General features: G+C 46.9%; 1 protein-coding gene across 3 annotated transcripts in view; it reads right to left on the minus strand.

Moving 5' to 3' along the window:
- Positions 1–20,000, minus strand: part of slc6a9 (solute carrier family 6 member 9) — a 57,390-nt gene that overhangs the window by 21,957 nt on the left and 15,433 nt on the right. Inside the window, exon 1 of one of the 3 annotated variants that reach the window (XM_080546371.1) lies at positions 17,903–18,143. The exons of 1 other annotated variant lie outside the window; for it this stretch is intronic. In XM_080546371.1, the coding sequence (XP_080402497.1) occupies positions 17,903–17,944 (42 nt within the window). In that variant the 5' untranslated portion in view covers positions 17,945–18,143. Of the gene's footprint in view, positions 1–16,729; positions 16,965–17,902; positions 18,144–20,000 lie in introns of those variants that run through there. One more of the 3 variants, XM_080546373.1, reaches the window with a different exon arrangement.

Below are 20,000 nucleotides of genomic sequence, written 5' to 3' on the forward strand. Positions count from 1 at the left end.
TATCTTAAATCAAGGCATATGCTTGTTTTTTGTCTGACAAGATATTTCTTCTTACCAAAATTGTTTCAAGCTTTTCTGTCCTTAATTATCTTAAGATATTATAACTTGTTACTGAGACTACTGGTTCTGAATACCTTAATGCTTGAAACTAGAAGTACTAGACTAGAAGTACTACCTCTACCTCTGCCTCCCTCCTCCTCTTCTACCTCTCCCTCCCTCCTCCTCCTTTTCTACCTACCTCTCCCTCCTCCTCCTCTACCTCTCCCTCCTCCTCCTCCTCCTCCTCCTCCTCCTCCTCCTCTACCTCTCTCTCCCTCCCTGCTCCTGCCTGCCCAGGTGTTTAGGCCTGTACTGCTATCTCCCTGGAGCACCCTGGTCACTCAGACAGCCAGCCAGCCAGCCAACAAGCCCCATCCTCTCTTCTCCTCCTCTCATCCCCCCATCACACTCCCAGCTGGGCCCATCTGCCCTTACATAAGCAAGCCACGCACATGGCCAACACAGCCTCTCTCTCCCCCTCTCTACCCCCTTCCTCTCTCTCCCTCTCTACCCCCTTCCTCTCTCCACCTCTCCTTCTCTCTCTGAGGAGCCTCAGCCCAAGCCTCTCCGCCTCTCTCCTCCTCCTTCTTCACCTCTGTTTGCAACACACTGCACACAGGTGCACAGGGGAAGAGGAGTAGGGGGAGGGGGGGAGGACGAAAGAGAAAGTGAGAGGGGGGGGGGGGGGGGGTGAGACAAAAGGGTTGGAGATGTAAGAGGAGCAAGAAAGAGAGAAGGAAGCCAGAGAGAGAGAGAAAGGGAATATCAAAAAGAAGAAGACAAAAGAGAGAGACAGACAGAGAAGGTCACAGGGAGAGTGTGTTCAACGACGTCTTTAAGGAAAGAGGAAGCACGTTCACTGCAGTGGTGTTAAAACGAGGCCTGACATCCTGTCAGGTGACCAGACTACAATGCCACCACTGGCTCCCTCCACCACAGTGTTCATTGTGGCAGATTTTTATTTTTTATTTTTTATTTTTATTTTTAATTTATTTTATTTGTTTATTGATGATTTTTCATAACAAGTAGTGGGTCATACAAATACATTAGCAGCCAGAGAGGTAATCAAGTGATACAACATCCATATATACCCACAGACGCATACAACAACAACAACAACAACAACAACAACAACAAAAAGGACGAAAAATAAATAAAATAAAGTAAAAAATAAAAAAGAGAAACCACACATAACAAACACACAGCACATAGCTTGGAGGTCCAGATATTCAAATACATTGTCTGTATACCCTAAAACAAATAAGCAGTAGCCTAATGTATAATGGTCAGAAGTCAGAAATATATGGGGCCCGTATACAGTATATGGCTCCACTAGTCAATCAATCACACACATTCAACCTAGCCCAGCTGTCCCAATTGAGTAATATTGGGTAGGTCTACCAGATGGCCTACTCCTTATGGAGCATCTGGCAGGTGTAGGGCCCTAATATAGTTAAGGAAAGAACCCCATGTTTTATAAAATCTAAGTGTTGATCCCCCCCCTGACACATCTTATTTTCTCCATTTTAATAAAGTATAAAATGTCCCTAAGCCACACACAGTGAGATGGAAGATTGGTGGATTTCCGCTGCAGTAAAATCAGACGTCTGGCCAGAAGCGTTGTAAAGGCGACCAGGCCAGCTTTATATGATGGTAGTGAGAGATTAGCAGGGAGCACACCAAAACAAGCTGTTAGGGCCGTTGGCCAGATCCGAGTTTCAATACATTTTGAAATGGTTTGGAAAATGTCAGACCAAAAATTATGTAGGGAGGGGCAGGACCAGGTTTTTCTGGCATTTTGCCTTGGTCTTTGGACGACATTGGTTTTGGTCATTTGGTCATTTCTTTCCTTCTTGGTTTTGGTCTAGCTTTGGTTGATGAAGACTGAAGGCATTTTAGTGTGGTTTTGGTCTACAAAAACTCGCACAAACTCTACAAAAACTGTTTTGGAGTTTTTGTGGACTGAAACTGCACTGTTTTTTTTTTGTCAACTGGAACTGGAACTAAGAAGGATGGAGGTGACTGGGTGTGACTAGAACCGGTGTGCATCTTCGTCTAAAGACTACAGACTAAGTGAAAAGTCAAAAGCCTTCCAAAACTAATTTCACCACTTGCTCCTTCACTCATCTGTGTTCTCCGTCCCAAGCAGCCCCTTCTGACTATGAGTCATCGGTCCGTCCAAACAGGTGTGATGCAACGTTAAGACTAAGATTAAACTTTATTGTCACTGAACAGAGCACAAGTCCTGAGACAACGAAATGTACACAAAATGTACACAAAATGTACACAAAACAAAATGTAGTTCATGCACCCGTCTACCCCCAGGGAGGTACCCCTGGAGCAGTTTAGGGGCTCAGGGTCAGCCATCTTCGGCGCCCCTGGAGCAGGGGCTTGCTCAAGGGCACAATGGACAGTGGGGATCGAACCAACGACCTACCGATTGCTGGCCGGCCTCTCTAACCACAAGGGTACCTGCCGCCCCCCAATGTTCTGTTCGGTTCAGCTCTTGTGAAATGCAAGCGGTAATTATTATATATTTTTTTTACATTTTTAATTAGCTGGAATGCTCAGCAGAACGGCAGGGTGTTGAAAGGTAGGAGACCGTGGCAGAAACAGACCCAAAAATACAAATGCGTTCGCTTCCACATCAGCTATAGTCAGAACAACAGTTCACAGCTGCGCTCTACAAAAAAAACGCACGTCATGATTGACATTCGGACGGTGTTGACGATGCTAGCTTCATGATGCTAGTTTCGTACAGAGGACAAATAAATACAAAATAAACAACTAAACAACCCAAAAATGTTGGCAATAAATGAGCAGTTAATAGTCATACACACACACACACACACACACACACACACACACACACACACACACACACTCACAATCCTCACATACATGCAGACAGCTGTGGCCCTGTCAGAGTCACTTTCCACTGGGGTGGAGCAGCACTCAACCCTGGGCCCGGACCAGGACAGAGGCAGCATACTGACACACACACACACACACACACACACACACACACACACACACACACATACACACAGAAGAGAGTGCAGGAGAGAGCAGCAGCGTACTGATACACACCTAGGTGAGATCTGAGGTGCCTGTCAACAGGCTCACGCTATGTTAGGCCACCTCCTCTCCTCTCCTTCATCACTCCTCGTGATGTTACCTCGGTGATGGGGACAGGAGGAGAGGAAGCAACTCCACACTACAGCGATGGACGAAAGAAAGAGAGGGAAGGAGGGATGATAAGGAAAATAAGACAGGGAACAAGAGATGATTTGGCTGGCTGCCCATCACTGCTCCCCTCCCCTGCTCTCTCCTTCTTTCCCCTCCCCTCCTCTCCTCTCCCACCCCCTCCTCTCCTCTCTCCCTTCCTCTCCTCTCTCCCCATCTCTCCTCCCTCCCCTCCTCTCCTCCTCTCCTCTCTTCTCCCTCCTCTTTCCTGTCTCCCCTCCTGTCCGTCTGTCCCTCCAGCCTAGCAGGCTGTCCAGAGCTGGCTGGCATTTAGTACGCCAGCCCGCCTGTATTCACAGTAGGCATGCAACAATCACAAGGCATTAGGCCCTGCGTCCTCAGTGGACAGATAGGCATAATTGCCTATTGCCTTTTATCTTGTGCTGCCTAGAATGTCTAGAATCGAAGCCTAAGAATTTTACTCTTTTACACTTGTGTAATGACAATACACTTGAAACACTTAACTTGACTCATGAATGACTGAGAAAAAAGTGTGTTCTTTGTGTAAAGTGTGTTTTGTTGTGTGTTTTGTGTTCACAGAGTTATAAGATACACACAAGAGGGCCAAGAGAGGGAAACAGGGAGAGTGCAACTGGAAAGAGGACGGTTTACAGGATTAATCAGTGATTTTTGCGCGCTACGCATTTTCATATTGCACTGTACAGGAGGGTTGTGCGTGTGGGGCCACTTATCATAGCTGACTGCACACGCACACACGCACACACGCACGAACACACACACACACAGACACACACAGACACACACACACACACACACGCCAGGGGACCTTCCACACTTGTGCACATGGACCCCAGCACCTGATTTACACGTCTAATTACCTCATCACTTCACCACCACAAGGCAAACAGACCCCTGGCAACACCTGGATAAACATCCCTGGCATACATATCAGACAGCTCCGTCCACATTTGTAAATAAACACAATTTATCACTATTTAAAGTTGTCTAAGTCTGTGAATCAAGTATTCCTTAGTCGTCGTAAATAAAAACCTTCACTAACAATAAAGTGGCAGTCACAGTGCCTGAGAAAGGAAGAAAACAAGTTTGTGTTTTTTTTCGTGTTGTTTTTTAGCTACTGTATTTGTGAATGAATGAATGAATGAATGGACTTTATTGTCATTGCTACAGTACAGGTACCAAACAACGAAATTTAGGAGGGGTGGCTCCCCTGGTGTTAGGAAAGAAGAAGAAAAAAACACTTTTAAAAAAATCACAAGGGAAGGAGCTGGTTTACATAAATAAAGGCTATGTACACTATCCACTATACTATACTGTACAGATAGACGACTAGGGTTGTCATATTGCACAATAGTGTTATTGCACATTTATTTAAAGTGTCGCAGTTTGCAGGCTTGTATTTGGATTTGGAATCACGCTCTTGTGATGAGATAGCCGTCGACGTTTTCCTGCCGTCTTCCTTCAGTGATTGTTCCCGCTTTTACTTTTTGTATTGTTTATGTGATTCTGTCTTTCTGTGCTGCAGAACAGGAAGCTGCTCTAAACCAGTTTTAACTGAGTCAGGTCAGTCTAAAGGTAGGCCTAAAACATTTGAACATCTGTAATGTTACTTTTAATCTTTAAATAATAAGAAAGAAAGAAAGAAAGAACGAAAGCCCTGTCTGAGACATCAACACAGTCTTGAGGATGTCCTCTTGACCTAAAGGTAGACAATTGTGTCTTCCGTGTGGAAGTTCCAGGGAAGAATGAAGAATGAATGGTACTAACTAGAACCTTCTTTTTGTTCTAAGAGTGTTGTAGAGCATAGGCTTATCTTAGTCCAGGACTACAAACCTACTATCCCCACCAGCAGACAGTGATGTCACTAACTAAAGGTACTGTGGTCTTCTGTCGCAGATGGTGCTAACAACGCTTAGGTTGGGGCTTAGATTCCAACTGGACCATATATCCTGATAAAAATATATGCACTCACTGCAATGTAAGTCGTTTTGGATAAAAGTGTCAGCTTAATGGCATTATATTATTAAGTAAGTCGCCTTGAGAACCGATGGTTCTAGAGCCTAATGGTCCATAGGGCAGGAGCTGTCCAGGGGCTGAATGTCCTGTTTCAGTAGCGTGTATGTATATATATTATATATATGTATGTAGATATATTATATATATGTGTATTATATTTACTCAAACACGAGAACGAATGAGTGACGGGACGGAATGCCCGGTCAGCTCTTCTAGAAGCGTTGGAGACATCTGTTCAAACACCAGAGGTTAGAGGTCGCCCCTCCCACCGCGACCCTGAGAGGGTCAGGGTCATCATTCCATTCCAAAACAACAACAGCATAACGCAGCGAATACGTGAGCTGGATTCAAACATGCAATTTGAAACAAAGTGACGAGCTAGCTAGTTAGCATACCATCAACTGATCTTATCTAATGTGCAGTTGAGGAGAAGAGTATTGTTTAGGCGAAATGAAAGAAATTCAAATGACTTCCTGCCTGTATTGAATGAATGGCGAACTCATGAATGGCACTGTTTTTGCTAGCGCCATTAAAAAAAACACAGTTTGAATGCCGTTAGAAACCCGGAAACACTACTCTAGCGTCAAGGTCATTATCCAACTTTAAAAATCAAACAACTCCGATTGTTTTCGATCTATAGAAATTGAACCAGAGTCAATCGAAACCGTGAAATCTTAAGTTCGCTTCCCAGAGTCAACAATGACAACTGATTACTTAAGTGTCCCACGTAACATCCCGTTAATGTCACCTAGGGGGAGAAAACAGAAAACAAGATTGTGTGTGTGTGTGTGTGTGTTCAGTGTTACTCAACTGTTATTAAATAAACCCCCAGATTCTCCCTGAGTCCTCAAAGGCAGCTTTATCGGTCGTCGCTGAGGTGAAAGTAATCCAACTAAAAGACGCTGAACTGTGGCTTCTCACCCCTCCTTCTCCCTCACACAGGGCCGGCATTCCTAGCCATCTGATTGGGCAGGGGCTGAATACCTCCTTTGCATGGTTGATTAATAAAGGGTAATGGCGAGGTGTCAGGGGAGACACAGGGAGGAAAGCTGGGCCCAGTCAACACCAGACCCTACTGAGAATGGACCCCCAGAAGCTGAGGTCAACCACGGGTCACATCAGTCAGTCAGTCAGTCACTCAAGTCTCTCAGTCAGTCAGACCCACCCGAGACAGGGCTTACATGTCAAAGAAGTTCTTTTTAGAAAGTCTCGGGACTGACTTGAAAGCGATTGCGAGATGATATGGGGTTTCCCGGACGACTCGGAATGTATAATTCTTCTAGTGAAGCAAGACTGAAGGCTCGAATTTAGTTTAGTTTAGTTTATTAGTTTATAGTTACGTGGACAGTCCACATTAATTAACTGTGCAGTAAATGGAGCAGCTTAAGCCTATATGGCTAATTTCCAGCTGTAGTCCCCGGGAAGTCGTCAGTATGCACCCTAATATACTAATTACTAATGTACTTTAAAATGCTAATCAGCCCCCCCTTGAAGAGGGCTTACGGCTGCTTTATGATTTTTAACAGGCCTATACAGAGTCCTTGTCACGGACGATCGATGGCGTTGTCGGCGACACAACAAAGTTCAGGAGGTGCGCGACGCCCCTCAGCGACGCTCAACAGTGTAAGGTCTGCCGAACGACAGTTGCAGGCCGTGTAAAAGCATAAGTGAACATTTATGAATTACAGTCGCGTCGCAGTTCCTCTAGGAGCTACCTCAGATCGTGAGTCAGTATCGTGACAGATACTCATTGAAAACAATGACCCATCTCAAATTTGTTTGTAAAATTCAAACCAACACCAACAGACAAGCCTGCAAGTCCATTCTCCATAGTTATTACATAATAAACCACTATCACACAACATTTACAAATATTCTTAAAAAGAAAAAATCCACTGAGATGATTCATGTGGAACTATTATTATTAACTTTTTCATATATTTTGCATTACTGTATTAAAATGAAACAACAAAACAAACAGGGCAATCAACAGTAACCACTGTGCCAGTGGTCCAGCAACACAATGTCACTACCTTGTGTTTAATATACTGTAGCGAACAACACAGTCATAGGCCTGAAATACACCAAAACACTCAACTCACTCAAGAAAGAAATGTAGCCTACCTCTCCATTCCATCTCTCCTCTCAACCCCCCCCCCCCCACACACACACACCATAACACCATTACCTTTGACTTTTCCATGGTAAATATCCCTGACTGGTACACCAGTGGACTTGACAGCAGCAGCAGTACTAGTGCAGTAGCATCAGCTCTGGGCTCAGTGGTGGAGCCTCTCCCTGGGACACTCTGGGAGGAACTAGCTGGGCTCCACCAGGATGTGGCTGCCCTTGACTGGGGGTGTGAGGTGGGGGTGGAGGCTGGAGCTCAGGGGGTGGAGGCTGGAGCTGAGGGGGTGGAGGCTGGGGGTGGAGTGTGAGGTAGGGGGGGGTGGAGGCTGGAGGAGGGGGGTGGAGGCTGGAGCTTGAGTATGAGGTAGGGGGTGGAGGCTGGAGCTGGGGGGTGGAGGCTGGAGGTGGAGGCTGGAGGCTGGAGGAGGGGTTTCAGGATCAGGATGGAAGAGCCAAGAGCTTTGGCGTTGCACCACGCACCATGCTGCCTGGTACAACTGAGAAACGTGGCCCGTTCAGGATCTCACACATCTCCAAAAGTCTTTGGTCAGTTTCTCAACATCCTAGTGGATTTCGGTAAAGGTCTCAGGATTTTACACCCCACGTGCGCTGTACTGTATAGGCCGATACGTAACATAATGTCAATGTGTAACAGTGCAAATACACATCTACTGTATGCAAAACCACGACCAATCTTTATGCCAACAATTACAATTTTCCATCCAGTCTCATTACATTATCGGGCCCGACTGACACGTTAAACATTAAACTCCGATAACCGGATGAGACAATGAAACGAGGCTGAGATCTATAGATGATGCTCGTACAGGGAACGGGGGATTGTCAGGGCTGATTTGTGCAGACAACCAGGTCTAGCTCCATCCACGCGCTCCGCTTAACTAGATCATTCAATTAGTGCTCATCGACCATGGCCGTCTAGTGATGCGGGAAACTGGCCCGCGGAGCAATTGGCCAACGCAAGCTGTTCACCTGCACACACACACACACACACACACACACACACACACACACACACACACACGCTTGCTCTTTTAGACAGAAACGCATGCATGCGCGGGCACACACACACACGCACACACACACACACACACACACACACACACACACTCCAAAACACACACCTCAAACACACCTCATACCCTTCAACCTTATTCTCTGTCTCTAGCTCTCTTTCACACCAGATAAAAGATGCCAATACATCAGGCTAACTTACTTTCTGACCATTTCACACAGCAGCACCACTGACTTCCATCCCACTTGGCAGTGTAGCAGATGAATTCTACCTCCGGTCAGTGCTCCGTGTCCACACTGCATAGAGGAGGAACAGCCCATCTCCGGCTTTCATCTCTCTACCTTTCATACACATCCCCTGTCATCCCCCTATCATATACACCGAGCACCTATTAGCAGGCTATTAGCAGGCTATTAGCAGGCTATTAGCAGGCTATTAGCAGGCTATTTTCCATTCTCTCTAAGCGGCTACTGCACAACAATCCTCTCAAAAACGTTGAAACTCAAATACACACATTCAACTTCAACCTCCAGGTGGAGGAGGCAATTTGAGGCGGCATTTATTATTAATAATAATAATAATAATAATAATAATAATACATTAGACTTATATAGCACTTTTCAAGACACTCAAAGACGCTTTACAAACTGAAAAGATTGAGTAGTAATAGTAAAAAGAAACAAAAAGTGTCTAAGTGTCTTTGTAGGACAATCTACTCTGTATACTGCAATTACACCTAGATTTCGGGCGGAGAAGCGGCGAACAAGCAACGCCAGCGTCCTCTCTGGACCTGCATCAGCTAGCGACAGCCAGGCATCACACACAGCCTGTCTGGTCTGGCAGCTGGTGGAGGACACTACTACAGCTGAGAGGGAGGGCATCTCTGATCTTTAACAGTAACACACAAGCCTTTAATTAAGAAGAGCAGTCAGTGTGTGTGTGTGTGTGTGTGTGTGTGTGTTACGAGGGACAGCCATGTGTGAAAAACACTTTTCGTCCTGATTCGGGGTTAGCCAAGACTTATGGACATTATCATTGGCTTTGTTGATTCCCAATAGATACTAAGAATACTACTAAGAAAAACAACAGATTTTTCATCTTGAGTGTTGTTCAGAGAAATGATTGGGATCCCAGCGTGGATTTGAGTGTTTGTATAACACATATCTGGGTTCTCCCCAAAGAATGTAAGAGGGACGGTCCGCCGTCTTGTCGACTTGGCTCCGTCACTACGTAAACATTTCAGAGCAAATGAAACTGATATATAGTACTGATAATTGAGCATAATTAGTTATATTTTTAGCGCACTTGAATAAACGGTTTTGATAATGCAATGCGTCACCTTGTTCCAAAAATAGATTATACTTTATTGATCCCGAGGGGAAAATAAGGCGTTATAGCAGCTCACACCACAAACAACAACAACAACAACAAAAATAAAGTGAGTTGAAAAAAATGAAAAATCTGAAATGATATCATATCACATTATGAATCTTGGCCAGAACCCTGTTCATCTGCGGGCCCATTCAGGACGTCCCGACTGACTTCTCTAAATGTCCTCACAATAGCCCAGACATAGCCTAGATACCATGTTACGTAATCCGTCTGAGGTCTCTGCTTAAGCATTCAACTCTTTGTTCAACTCTTCCTCCTTCTAGCATTGTAACTGCCAATGCCCCCCTGGGCCTAGCATAGGTTACTTTTTCTTGCGATGACTGATGGATAGATGATTAACTTCCTTAGACAAATGTACCGTAGGCTACTTGTTGTAAGTCGCTTTGAATAAAGGTGTCTGCTAAATGCCAAAAATGTAACGTAAATGTCAACTCAAAAAACGCAAGCTTGTGGAGCGATAGACTTTCTCTCTCTCCTCTTCTCCTTCAGTTCGTAACCAAATCTGCGGCCTAAAATCTGTCGTCCGGCCGTAGGCTAGGCTAGGATACGTCCATCAGGGGAGGCTGATGGAGGTAGAAATCGGAGGACGGGGCTCATTGTTAATGCATGGGACGGAATGAGGAATGGTATCGTTCCACTTGTCGCTTATGTGTTCACGTGTTTGAGACCGTTTCTCACTCCGTTCCAGGTGGCCACAGTGATCCCCGTCCTCTGGTTTCGACCTCCTCCAGCCGCCCGTGAACCAGCATGGAGGTGGCTCGGCCTCTAGCTTGGCTGTGGCGCTGTTTGATCACAGGACTCCTATGAGAACGGCCCTGAGGCTACTCAGAATGACCCTGCCGTGGCTCGGGAGGTCTAGAGTTGGATGGAATTGAGCAGTGTGTCAGTTGCCTTTCACAAACACAGACTCGCAGAGTTCGTGCAGTGCCTTAACACACACACCCGCACTGTTCATGCAGTTCCTAGACACACACGCACACACACACGCACACACACACATACACGCACACATCTCTTTTTTAATCTCCACACCAAACAGGGTGTGTATGACACAATTTGAATAAACAAGCAAGCATCAAGCCTGCTGTAAGCTTTGGATGTTCTTCAGCAGTAGGATAGAGAGGCTCAACCCAGAGGCAAATGTGACCCCCCCTCCCTGTGCAACGCAGCTGTCCGGGGGGGTAACATTTTTAGCGACCCCCCCAGGCGAGCCACCCCAGAGAAGAAATACCCCGCGTGTCATCTAATGGACCCCTGATCACTTCAATGCTAGGAATGACACCTCCCCAGTAACTGAAGACCACCGGAGATGAAATGAAAAACGAAAGAAGAGAGAGAGAGAGAGAGAGAGAGAGAGAGAGAGAGAGAGAGAGAGAGAGAGAGAGAGAGAGAGAGAGAGAGGGGAGAGGTTGGGTTAAGTGAGGTGAGGAGAGGAGAGGAGAGAGAGAAGAGAAGCTAGAGAGATAAAGAGGAGAGAGTTCCTGAGGCTGGTGTAAATAATAAAATTGTGGGTTGTTAAATGGTGGTACGGCGGTCGTTTTTTGGGACTCCCGTAAAAACCAGGATTTATAGGATGGAGGAATGTGAAGGTTTGGTGTGAATAGTTCAGACATAGTTATCGCCGGCTGAGGTAGGCTACTTAACGTCTGGTTGAGGATTATTTTCAAGCCAACTCCAGACTTGTCTATCATCACTATTGTTATTGTACTTACTTAGACAAATGTACTTGTTGTAAGTCGCTTTGGATAAGGGGGCATCTGCTGAATGTCAAAAATGTAAATGTTCCTTTTGTCATTGTCCCATGGAGGTACGACGACTGCATTTCGCAAACATCAAATATGTGATAGATACACAAGATACAAGATAAACGAGATAAAGTAGCTAGCCGTGTCTGAAAATGACCCTTCACCAACATACCAGGGGAGGCTAGTGGAGATAGAAATCGGTACGTGACAGACAGTAGACACCATTCCTCATTCCATTCTGTACATTACACCGCCGTCAGGACTGCAGAGTCACTACATGTCTTCCGCCGTAGATTGAAGACCCGTCTCTTCAGGCTACATCTTAACCGTCCCTCCTAAAGACCTCATCATCCCCACTACCCCCCTGTGCAGTTTCTCTAATGGTCACTGGTCCTAGCATAGATTATGTTTTCGTACGATGACTGATGGATAGATGATTCACTTAGACAAATGTATTTGTTGTAAGTCGCTTTGGATAAAGGCGTCTGCTAAATGGCAAAAATGTAAATGTAAACATAACAACGAGCCTGTCCTCCGATTTCTACCTCCCCCAGCCTCCCCTGGCATGGGTGGTCGTTGGGGAGAAATGAATTCCTATCGAGCTTTTGGACAAATGGAGAGCTAATTAGTAGGGATGCTCCGATTTATCGGCCACCGATTTAAATCGGCCGATTTCACTCCAAATGACTCGATCGGTGATCGGCAAAAATGGCCGATCGCAAAAACCGATTTATTTATTTATTTATTTTTCCTGGGGAAGACAGATAACTGAACAGAAAACATAGGAGGACGTAACAGTATGTAAACCATGAAGGCCACGTTTATGATGTCTTTTATACAGCCATATCGACTGACTTGGGCTTCAGGCCCTAACTGGGTGATAGGCCAGACCTTTACTATGCCATAAAAATGGGTCTGCGTTTGCTTGGTGCCTAATGGATAAAAACTTTTGTCTAAAAAGCAAAAAATATGTAGGCTATCCAGTCAGTAGGCCTACAGTTATGTATTTTTTTTAAAATCGGTATCGGTATCGGTATCGGTTGATCTTGAGGAAAAAAATCGGTGATCGGTATCGGCCCCAAAAATCCAGATCGGAGCATCCCTACTACGGTAATTAGAACCAAAAACGGTTCTTCAATTGTCCCTGAAGGGGACCCCTTTTGGGTTCCATGTGGAACCTTTTCCACAGAACCCCAAAGGGTTCTACATGGCACAAAAATGGCTTCTTCAAAGGGTTCCCCGACCGGGCAAATAAACAACTATTTTGGAACCCTTTTCTTCTAAGAGTGTAGGCCATAGAGATGAATACATCTGTTTCTCTGTGTTAGAGCCTACCCCGAGAGGCCGCTCTGACATAACCAGTGAAAGATTGGACTGGTTCACAGGAGAGCAATGAAAGTATCGCCCATAGAGACGAATACAGATGTTCTCTCGGTGTGAAAACCTAGAGAGAGAGAGAGAGAGAGAGAGACCCCCCTCCGATCTGACCAAATGAACGCCAGTAGATTATTTCTATGTCGAACAGCCGAGACAGAGCGGAGGGCCTAGCCTGGAGAGAACTCTCAGTGTGGAGCCACAGGCTGGGCCAGGGGCAGTCCAGCCCAGCCAGCCAACGCTGTGACTGGGGCTGTGTTCTGGGCAGGCGCTGCCAGCTGTGGTGGCCAGAGGTTCAGTGGGGTTGGAGCAGGAAGAGTACCACAGCAGGGGCAGAGCCAGAGGTTCAGCAGGGTTGGAGAGGGAGAAGAGTACCACAGCAGGGGCAGAGCCAGAGGTTCAGCAGGGTTGGAGAGGGAGAAGAGTACCACAGCAGGGGCAGAGCCAGAGGTTCAGCAGGGTTGGAGAGGGAGAAGAGTACCACAGCAGGGGCAGAGCCAGAGGTTCAGCAGGGTTGGAGAGGGAGAAGAGTACCACAGCAGGGGCAGAGCCAGAGGTTCAGCAGGGTTGGAGAGGGAGAAGAGTACCACAGCAGGGGCAGAGCCAGAGGTTCAGTGGGGTTGGAGCAGGAAGAGTACCACAGCAGGGGCAGAGCCAGAGGTTCAGCAGGGTTGGAGAGGGAGAAGAGTACCACAGCAGGGGCAGAGCCAGAGGTGCCAGCGAGGCCAGAAGGGCCCAGGGCACAACATCACATATGTCTGTTGTGTTTTCCTGTTTTTTTCCCCCCCCATCTCTCTTATCGCTCTCTCTCTCTGCCTCTCCCCGCCTCCTCTCTCTCTCCTCTCCCCGCCTCTCTCTCTCTCTCCTCTCTCTGTCTGTCTCTCTCCTCTCTCTCTCGCCTCTCTCTCCCCTCTCCCTCTCCCTCTCTCTACTCTCTCTCTTTCCTCCCCTGTCCTCTGTCTCTCCCCTCTCCTCTCTCTCTCTCTCTCTACTCTCTCTCTCTCCTCTCCTCTCCTCTCCTCTCCTCTCTCTCCTCTCCACATTAACACACCCACAACTTCCGCTCCATAAACTAGCGCCGCACTCCACGGCTACAAACACCTGCACCCGTATTGGAGCGAAGGATGAAAATAGACTGAAAGAGGAGAGGAGAGAAGAGTGTGGGGGGGGGGGGGGGGGGGGGGAGAGAGGGATTTAACAATTTAGGAACATTGTCCATTGTCAACTGTATAACGGCCATGTTCAAAAGAGAAACAATTACGCAACAATGAATTAACTTCTTACATGATTATGGAATTAGCATTAGCTACACAAGCCCAGAGGCGTCACACAGGGTATTCAGGTTATAGTCATGTGCTGCTGGTGGTGGTGGTGGTGGTGGTAGCGCCACTGAACAGAGGGAATAGCCAGACGCAGGAACAACACTAATCGCCTCCAAAGCCTCAACTGGGGGAAAGAATTCTGGGAAAGAAATGCTTTTCAACTCAACAGCCTCTTATTTTGCTTTCTGGCATTGCTTGTCATGGTCTAGCAAATCTGCTTAAGCATCACAGACATAATTTAGGTCAATGATTCAATGGGCAATGTTTCCTTGTGTTTGAATCTCAACTGTTCAGCAATTAACTGAACAGGGGATTGTATCGAAATAGAAATACACAGACTTCTGTTCTGCGTACGTGGTAGAGACATTGGCGCCATGGGAAGGGTTTCAAATGGAGGTATTTCATGTAATGTACTGTAGCATAGTCACGGTCAATTTCAGCATATTATTCAAAATTCGACTTGATGCCAAAAAGTTCAAAACATAGGCTATATAAAATTCAAATTGTGAGCAAATCGGAAACGACAATCCATTTTCACATGTTGCAAGCTGAATGCCAAAAGCACAGAGCATCAGTGTGTATCAGAACTGAGTGTCCCGGAACCCTAGCAATCATTTCAAACCGATTCCAAGATTCTACATTCCAGATTTCAACCAATATGAGCATTCTAAAACTGCCTATTTTTTTGGAGTGACATTTAATACTTTATTTAATACTTCCTCAATGTAAAAAAAAAAAAAAAGAAGCATGTCAAACTAAGTCAGAGGTGCTTTCCATGCAATTACCAGATCATTTCTGAAACTTCTTATTACTCCAATGATTACTCAAGCATGCTCCCCAAGCACAGAGGTCGGGCTCCCGCTGAGAGAGAGAAATCACTTAGTACAAGAGCGCAGGGAGCCAGGGCTCTAATTCAAACAGAGTGGACCGCAAATGACAGTTGAGAATAAAATGATGTTAGTTCTAGCAGTACAGAAGTACAGTAGTACAAAAGTACAATAGTACGAAAAACAAACAAGGTTCGTCGGAAAGTCCCCAGAGACACACCACCAGACGGGAACATGTGTGAATTAGACCGGCGACCACACACCACAAACGTCACTTGACCCCAAAAAATTAAGTGATTCAAACAATTAGTGAGGTAACTAGGTCGGTGGGTAGCACCAAAGCACAGCAACATGACAACTCACAACCCCATTAAGTGAATAGAAATGTCACTACCCTGAAACATGACAAGCTGTTGGTTTGTCTGAGCTCTATTTAGGTACACAAGGCGACAGCCGAGGGGGTTTGAAGGGTCCGTGGTGTCAGGTGCACCTGGTCTCAGGTCCCCAAACTGTCCTGCTGCCACATAAATCAGTCACCTTCGTGACACTTAAGCCTCCAGCCCTCGACGGGTCAGAATTAGCCTTTTCTAAGGCATCAACTGTCACCTGGGTTGTTTCCCATGACGCCACACACCATGGCTCATAATGTCACTTTCTTCCCGATGGAAACTAATTCCGATGGATAACATAACAATTAAAAAAAAAAGATCAATTAGATAAATTCATGACTCATAATCATTGTACACGCTCGACACTGTACACCCAGCATAACACATTATGCCCTTAACACATTATGCCCTCAAACTTTAAAAGACTCTTTAGTCCCAATAAATTCGATCACTGCTGAGTGAAAAGACAGAACATAGACAGGTAGACTCAGACGTTAGTCATACCGGAGGTTTAGGCTTTATGAAACACACCACAATGATCAAATATCCTAAAGGTTCTAGTTTGTCATAATCAGTAACTAAACAGCAGGAGCCTATTGCATCATCCAAGGAAACAAAATGCACCCATTCCTACAGATGTTGCCTGCCCTCTCTCTCTCTCTCTCTCTCTCTATCTCTCTATCTCTCTCTCTCTCTATCTCTCTCTCTCTCTCTCTCTCTCTTGCTCTCTCTCTCTCTCTCATCCCAAAGGTTTCAGGGGTTCACTCGGAGCAGTCCCTCCATGTTAAGTCAACATTGACTATGACTGTTTGTACAGATAAAGCTTCCTGTCCAATCTGGAAAACTCAAAGGTGAAGGTTAAGCGCAGCACTTGCAAACTGGACACACACTCTGAAATGTACTGTAGTCATCAGTATTGGGTAAAGCAAGAGGAAAATGAAAACATAATTGAGAAAAGGCCCACAGAAGGTTTAAACACAACGTTCAAAAACCTATAGTGAACACAACAAGCTGACATGTCAATCAGTTGATGCACGGAACATTCATTTCGGATGTCAAAAACACACACACACACACACACACACACACAGACACACACACACACACACACACACACACACACACACACACACACACACACACACTCACACATACTTTCAAAAACGAGGACAGACAATTCACACTGTACACTCACAATATAGCTAAATGTAGGGCTGAATTCAAGCATTTTACCTACCGCAAGCAACCCCATGTTTTCTCTTCATAGAAATATGTCTTTCAAAGTATGTGCAACAATACCAACAGCCCGTGTCTCTGAGTGCAAGCTTCTGGACCAAAAGGAGGCAAGGCTCGGTCAGTTTTGACAGCAACAAACCGAAAGCTGTGACCAGATTAGGCTGCCCGCATAAATCGGAGGCGACCAAAGTGCCATAACGGAAATCTATATATTTTATGTTAAACAAATCTTCGGGTGGAATTGTCTAAACTGACAAGTCCCTTGGCCAAGAGAGAGAGAGAGGGGGAGGGGGGATGAGAGGAAGAGAGGAAGAGAGGGGAGAAAGCATAAATATGAGCCAACCCCCCCTTTTTTTTCGGGGACACTTTCCCTTTTTTACTCTGTCACTCTTTCACACATTGTGACCCTCCCCACTTCCTTAGAAAAACTTCATCACACTCCCTCTCCCTTCTTTTCTGCCAGCTCCGGCAGAACTTCCCACTGCAATTAGTTATAAAAACTTTTCACAGCCCCCCAGCTACACGTGGTGTGGTTTTTAAAGAGCTGTACCCACCCCCCCCCCCTCCTCACGTGGTACCGGGGGCCTATTGAGTCGTCACAGACCCCCTGAATGATCGGCGAAAAATACGGCGGCCGGGACAATACGCCGTCTTGATTAATTCAATTCTTTCAGGACCTTGTACCGTCGTCCAGGCAGCTTGTGACAATTGCTGCTTTGATAGTTTTGGATAAACTCTCTCTTCCTCTCTCCTTCTTTCCTTCTTTCTTTCTTTCTCTTCCTCTCTCCCTCTCCCTCTCTCTCTAATCAGTAATAAAATCCCCCCGAAAAATTATTTCTGCGATCGAATCGAATTTTTATGTTGTTGTTGTGTGTGTGTGTGTGTGTGTGTGTGCTCCGCTCCTCCACCCCCACACCACCCCCCCCACCCCACCCCCCCCCCCCCTCCCCGGTTAAACTTTGAGTAGTCGGAAGACAGAAAGAAAAGACACAGACCGACCGACAGAAAAGAAAGAAAGGACGTTTTCCCTCCCCTGCCTCAGTAAGCCGGGAGCCGGGAGAATGACAAACACACATAATACTGAAGCTAGCGAAGCGCGTCTTGTGCGTCCAAAAAAGACCACCGGAGTAACCGGTCGAGAAACGAGGGATACGGGTTAACGAGACAAACTGACCTGGTCGACGGTGCATGCTGCATTGCTGTTGGACTCTGACATGGTGAGATGGTAGATGCCCACTGAGGTCCCACCGCTCCTGCCTTCATTCACACCTTTCCTTTCGTGTGCCCGCAGAAGAGAGGGAAAAAAAGAGACCCCCTCCTTTCCGAACCCTGCCTTGATTAATGCCTGGATTATTTTCACCTCATTTCATCTGATGAAGCTCTGCTTCCTCTCCGCCTCTCTCAATCATTCGGCATGGTAGCCCTCTCTCTCTCTCTCTCTCTCTCTCTCTCTCTCTCCCTCCCTCCCTCCCTCCTGTTTCACTCACTCGCCCCCACCCCCCCCTCTCTCTCTCTCTCTCTCTCTCTCACTCCATCCCTCGCTCTGTTTGCACTCACCCTCCCTCCCTCCCTCTCTCTGTCCCCTTTCTGTTCTACTTCACCATTTCAGGAAAATGCCCCCCCCCCTCCCCCCTTCATCCTCTTCCCCCCCCCCCAACACCAAACCCCCCCCAACAAGACAGGAGAGATCCACAGCCTTTGCCTCTACCTCTGGCATGAATAGCTCCTTGTCATTCCAGCACCTTGCCTAGAATACAGAGTGGGGGGGGGGGGGGTGGCGGTGGGGGTGTGTGTGTTGTGTTGGGGTGTGTGTGTGTGTGTGTGTGTGTGTGTGTGTGGGGGGGGGGGGCTGGTAGTTTAGCAGGCCGGAGTCAGAGCCGCTGCCAAGCGCCAAACTCCCCCCCTCCCTCTTCCCCCCCGTCCAACCTCCCCCCCTCCCCCGAAAGATTAAAGACAGAAGTGAGTGAGGGAGGCGCACGCGCGGGCCGCTGCCCCAGGTCCGACGCTAGCTCGCCGGTCTGTCTCTCCTCTGTTTCTTCCACTTGTTCCCCAGGCAGCTGCGAGCAGGCCGCCCCCCCCCCCGAGGACCACCAACACTCCCATTCACCCACACTTGACTCCCAAATCCTCAAGTCCCCTGACATTGCCAGCTCCCGCTCTCCTGTATGTCAGTAGCGTGGGCCAGGAGGGGCAGAAGGAGGGCCTGCCCCACCGTCTCTCCACAACATGTTTGTAGAGTTCCGCCCTTTTTAATTCACACTCCTAGCCTCTCTCTCTCTCTCTCTCTCTCTCTCTCTCTATCTTTCTCGCTCTCTCTTTCTTTTTATTCCCCAAAAAAAGTCCCAACGATCCCCTCTTTTATCGGAGGTGCTCTCGACAATGTACGGCCAAGTGTTTTTTTTTTGCGTGACAAAGACAGCATTTTCTAAAAGAGAAGGAGAGAGAGAGAGAAGAGAGAGAGAGAGAGAGAGAGAGAGAGAGAGAGAGAGAGAGAGAGAGAGAGAGAGAGAGAGAAGAGAGCGCATCACAATAGGGGTGGGAAGAACAGATAAAGAAAAAACGGAGAACCCAAGATCTGGCCTGTCACAAAGGAGGGCTTTCAAGAAGCCAGAGACCCCCATCCCCCCCCCCCCCCCCCCCACCAACGGCCAAGTCCTGGAAACACAGGCTCCTTGCTCGCGGTGTCAGAAGTTGACAGACACTTGGACCGACGCCTAATGAGCATTTGATAGTCGGGGACAATGGCGGTCGAGCGGTTGAGTGGAGGCCCTCCATGAGTTAACGTGATGAGCTGTAGGCCGGCAGACAAGCGCGTATTGACTTCTCTATCCAGCGTTAAGGATCATGACCATGCGTGACATTAGGTATGGAAGTTGTGTAAAAAGGCTCATTAGCATATTCCCATTCAAGGCTTACGGAGCATGTGGGACGAAGGCGTTGCTGTTTCAAAGACAAACAGGAAGTGGGGAGATAATAGGTTCGGAGGTCGGACGGCCAAAGTCGAAACGCGCTCTTTCGGGTGTTTTTGTTGTTGTCGGGAAAAGTCGACGCCAAAAACGGCGCTAAAATGACACGTGCGTGGAGTCGACCGCTTGATCGGTGTCGTGAATGTGGAACGACACCAGTAATAACGTGCTGTAATAACAACGGAGTGGAGCTTGTTTGTGCTATTACATGACTGGCCTTGGACTGTTCCTTTGCCAGCGAGGTTGGGAGAAAACCGCCTGCTTTTGAAAAGAGGAAAAACAATCTCTCCTCGACATCTACAGTGA

The sequence above is a fragment of the Nansenia antarctica genome (genome assembly GCF_963989245.1).
Source record: "Nansenia antarctica genome assembly, chromosome: 16".
Classification (NCBI taxonomy): domain Eukaryota; kingdom Metazoa; phylum Chordata; class Actinopteri; order Argentiniformes; family Microstomatidae; genus Nansenia; species Nansenia antarctica.